The 4,769-nt window shown below is 32.5% G+C and overlaps 1 protein-coding gene across 1 annotated transcript; it reads right to left on the bottom strand.

The window, feature by feature from the left end:
- Window positions 1-2,627: 2,627 nt before the first annotated feature.
- Window positions 2,628-4,039, bottom strand: LOC108773914 (putative nuclease HARBI1). The gene is made up of 4 exons (XM_018539892.1): window positions 3,854-4,039; window positions 3,505-3,786; window positions 3,283-3,427; window positions 2,628-3,061 (listed from the first exon to the last, which is right to left on the bottom strand). The coding sequence occupies exons 1-4, from the start codon at window positions 4,037-4,039 to the stop codon at window positions 2,628-2,630; spliced, it is 1,047 nt and encodes a 348-aa protein (XP_018395394.1).
- Between the last annotated feature and the right edge of the window lie 730 nt (window positions 4,040-4,769).

Raw genomic sequence — 4,769 nt, 5'->3', positions numbered from 1 at the left:
GAGGAAGTGCGTATATATATCAAATCTTAGGGGAAAACTTGTAAGTTGATATTTCGTGGATAGCGGCATCAGTAATTTACTTAAAAGTTATAAATTAATTACAAGTGAAATACAGGCTGCGGTCAGAAATTACGCCTATAGGTAACTTTTGAGTGCAATATACGTAACGTAAACTATAGCTTAGAGTTATCTAGGCCTAGTTCCTGAACGCAGCCCAGTTATTACGATTAAATTAACGAGTGAAATGCAATTACGTACGTAATACTTTATGTGTTTTATTGCAGTGACTCAAGCGTAATGACTTCTGAATTGCAGTAAGTACGCAAATATCTTTAATAAAGAAATACAAAAGTTATGTACAGGTTATGTATGTTGTTATATGTTTATGCCGAGTAAAATTCCTTATTTTAAGTTTGAATTATTTTTTTCCGAAAATATGAAAGAACAGGGACCAAAAAGAGGCAGGCGAAAGCAACGGCAGCTCAAATAGACTACATGGTAGACTATTTCGTGCAAAATCCACACGTTGCCACGGGCAAGTTTCAAAGCCTACATGGGAATTCCGATTTAAGAAGTTCATGGGAACAATTAGTCATTGAATTAAATAATATGGGAAAAGACGGAAAGACTAAAGATATAAAGTCATGGAAATCAGTGAGTCAATCAATAAAACTTAAATTTAAAATATTATGTCTAACATGTAACTGTAAAATATTTTAGTAATAAATATTTTAGACATGGCGAGATAATAAAACTGCAGTTTCCCAAAAGATTGCAAAGATTCGTGCTAATCGAAATGCGACAGGAAACGTTGGTGGTCCTCCTGATAAATTGACAGACCGAGAGAAAAAAATTTTAGGTATCATGGGTTTTGATTATGTGGAGGGCGTACAATGTCCTGATTCGTTTCCAGAAGAACAAGTAATGAAAAATTTGTAAATACAACTGTTACAATTTCACAAATATAGAACGTTTTTTATTTTAGTTAAAAATTTGAAAAAAAAATCTTGTTTCTGATATATATGAAAATAATCTCAAATACACGTTTATAAAACATTTGTTTCGTAAATGTTAATTTTAGACAAATGCAATAATTTTGCTTGCTGAGGGGAACGAAGAAATTTTAAACAATATTCCTGAACCATTAACAATACGGGAAAGCATAATTGATATTACGGAACATGACGTAAATTATATTAGTTAGTACATTTTTCTTAATATACTGCATGTCAAGATAAATTATATAAATGTATTATTCATTATTGCTTTGGAAGTGAATAAATGCAACATTGCTTATAATGTTTTATTCCTGTCCACATTATGAATTATTAGATGCTACTTGTGAAGGAGGATCATCTGGTAATATTATTGAGACACATTCACAAATCAACAATGTGGAGACTGCAGAACACCATCGCGAAATAACAGAATGGTCGTCGAGTGTTCCAATTAATGAAGATACGATACCACAATCGCTCACAACTGTTACGCAGAGTTCGTCGAATAGGAAACGAAAAGCACCGCAAACTGTAAGAAGGAGTAAGTATTGCTATACTTTTCTTCTATAACAACTTACGAGAGCTCAGATTATAAAGGTAATGTTTATTTTTAAGACACTGAACGGTTGGGCACACAGCTGCAGAATGCCAGACAAGATTTTGCAACCCTAGCTGAGCGTCAAATTTCATGTATGGAGGTAATAACTGAAATTATCAAAATGTAAATTCTTTAAAAGGAAATACATTATTTTAATACAGTGCTCGGAATTATGGAAAAAATTATGAAGAAATAATTCTTGAAATTATGGAAAAATGGGAGGTATCGCTTCAGAGATTCGGTCAAAAAAGGCATGTAATGCCGAGCACTGTTGCAATAAATTAACTGCTTTTAACGTACTTTTTTTATTTCTTCAGATGTTTGCTAAAGCAATGCAGCAAATTACGGACAACGAAAAGGATCGGAATGAATGTCTACGTGCTTTCGTAGAAGCGGAGAATAGTAGAGAGAAAACATATTCCGAAATAATGACAATAATAAAAGATTGTGTTCAAGTATTTAAAAAAGATTACAATGTTATTAATCCGTAGTTTATTTTGTTTTTTCTTACTTTGTTATTTATTACTATTCTTTATTATATTCTTTACTATATTAGTAGTTTAAAGACATTAAGTTTTCTAAAGGTCTTTAGTTTAAAAAAATAAGGTTTTCAGTTTAAAGACAACAAAGTGTTTGTACTATTTGCCGACCACGAAAAGATGTTTATTTGAATAAAAGACTGATGTTTTTATATGAAAAGATGTTTATTTGAATAAAAGACTGATGTTTTTATATGAAAAGATGTTTATTTGAATAAAAGACTGATGTTTTTATATGAAAAGATGTTTATTTGAATAAAAGACTGATCTTTTGACATACAAGTTTTTTCTTTGAAATTGTTATCCTTTATGCACATACATATATACGACATATATACATATATACGAACATAATCACATAAATCTTATTAACTTACAGGCAATAAAATATCTATTCTGTATCACAAAAATATGTATGGCTGTAAAAACCATTTGAAATTAATATTCTCATTTAAAGCATACAATAATAAAGAATAACTGAAAAATACACATTTAATCACCTTCAGCTTGTGCATCACGATAATTGGGAAATCTTTCTCTCATTATTTGGCGTTGAATTCTTTGAGCCAAAGCACGTGGTCCTCTTTGAATTACATCTTCGTTGATTTCATTAGCCCCAGCATTTTCATTTTGAGGATTATTAGCAGCTATTGGTGCTTCGAATTCTTCGAGATGCAAACGATGTCGAATTCTTATGTTATGCAATACTGCACATGCATTAACTATTTTTGCAGCAAACACTGGTTCATACATCAGCACACGCTGATAGGAACAACATCTCCATACAGATTTGAAGACACCAAAGAAACGTTCAACGACATTTCTTGCTTTACAAAGTTTCTGCGTGTATTGGAATTGTCGTGTGTCTTCAGGAAAATCGGCCAAAGGCATCATGAGCCATGGTTCCAACGGGTATCCAGCATCGCCTAATAAAATTGTAACAAATACGCTAAATAAATAAAATTTGAGATAATTTGAAATCTTAATTATTTATAAACGCTTTAAATCTTAAATATTTATTGACGCTTTAAAGAGAATATTGATTCCAAATCGCTTTTACAAAATTTTTGTGACTCAGAGTAGATGTGTTTTATAAAAATATTTGTTTTATGTTGCAAAGTCCTTATTTTCATTAAATAAGTCTCACCGATCAGCCAAGTTTTGCGTTCTCCTCGATTGTAATGGAATTCCATTACTCGACGAATTGGTGATGTGCTCCAGATGTATGCGTCATTTCGTGCACCAGGGTATCTCGGATTAATGTTGAGTATCTTCATTTCTGGATCAACAATCTGAAAGCATAAATAGGTATATTACATTCAGGCAAACGTTTTGCAACAAACGTACATTCTATTCTTGCTTAGTTTACCGTTTGCACATTTAAAGAATGGCGACCGTGATGATTAACGAATGCCTCTTCATTTTCGCGTGGACCTATAATATGAATGAAAGTACAGTCTATAGCACCGATAGCACCTTCGAATTGATACGCAGCAACGGAGAATTTTGCACGCGCTTGTTGTCGATTGATTGCTTCAGTTACGGCATGAAGACAACGACTTGTTGTTGGCTGGCTGACAGTCCAGAAAACTTGATTGCCGACACTTCTTTGATAACTGCCTTGGGCGTAAAACTGTATGGCTATCAACACCTGTAATAAACGTTATAAACCTGTAAATTTATTATGAACTATTATATTACTTTCGTTCCAATATTACCTTGATTTCTGGCGCTAAGCCGGTAAGTCGTGTATTACGTAAATCGGCCCTTAATTCAGTTGCGATCTCGATTACAATTTCTGGAGTTAAGCGAAAATAGTTTATAAATTTATCTCGTGGAAGATGAAATGGATTCTGAGCATCTCTCAGCTGTCTTCTTTCCATATATCTTTGTATTCTACGCATCCTTTCATTCAGTAATGCCAGTTCTCAAGCCAAATATTCGATGGCCATGTTCTCTTCAAATAAAACAATCTTTAATATACATATGTATGCCTGAATGTCAAATACAAATATTGAACGTTGTATTGTAATGTTTAACATATTATAAAAATTGAAATGTAAATGTGTATATCTTTTTCTTGGAACCAACTATTAAGTTGATTCTACAATGAGTCGATAATCGGAAATCTTAAGTCTTAACCAATCTTAACCTAAAAATGTAACAGTGATTTTTCGCATTTAGAACTTATTAATTGTATAGAAAGTCGTTTAACTTGACTAATAGGAAGGAATAAAGTCGAATTTGATAAGTCTTAAGACAATCGGTAGCCTTAGCAAGTTGGCTGTTGGCCAACTGCCAACTTCATCTATAAGACTTAGGATTACCGACTACTGATTTATTGTAGAATCAGCATTACAAACAACGTAAACTTATACTCACCAATCCTTTGAATGTTTTTTTTTAAATGTGTGTTTACGATGTACACGTGGAAATCTTTTCTGATCTCTAAACACACTTTCACCTCTCTTCGATGCTTCGGACGCTTAACATTTTTAATTTTTAACCTCTATTAGTCATAACGTCGTCGTTAATGTGATATCGAAGGGTACCGAACCATGCGTTATGATAGTGACATATAACGACATCATATCAACGTTTTTCGTTATGAATAACGAAAATATCGTTATCATT

This window comes from Cyphomyrmex costatus, unplaced genomic scaffold (genome assembly GCF_001594065.2).
Source record: "Cyphomyrmex costatus isolate MS0001 unplaced genomic scaffold, Ccosl1.0 scaffold228, whole genome shotgun sequence".
In the NCBI taxonomy this organism is placed as follows: Eukaryota; Metazoa; Arthropoda; class Insecta; order Hymenoptera; family Formicidae; genus Cyphomyrmex; species Cyphomyrmex costatus.
The sequence above is the reverse complement of the archived record's forward strand: the minus strand, read 5'-3'. Positions and strand labels throughout refer to the sequence as shown.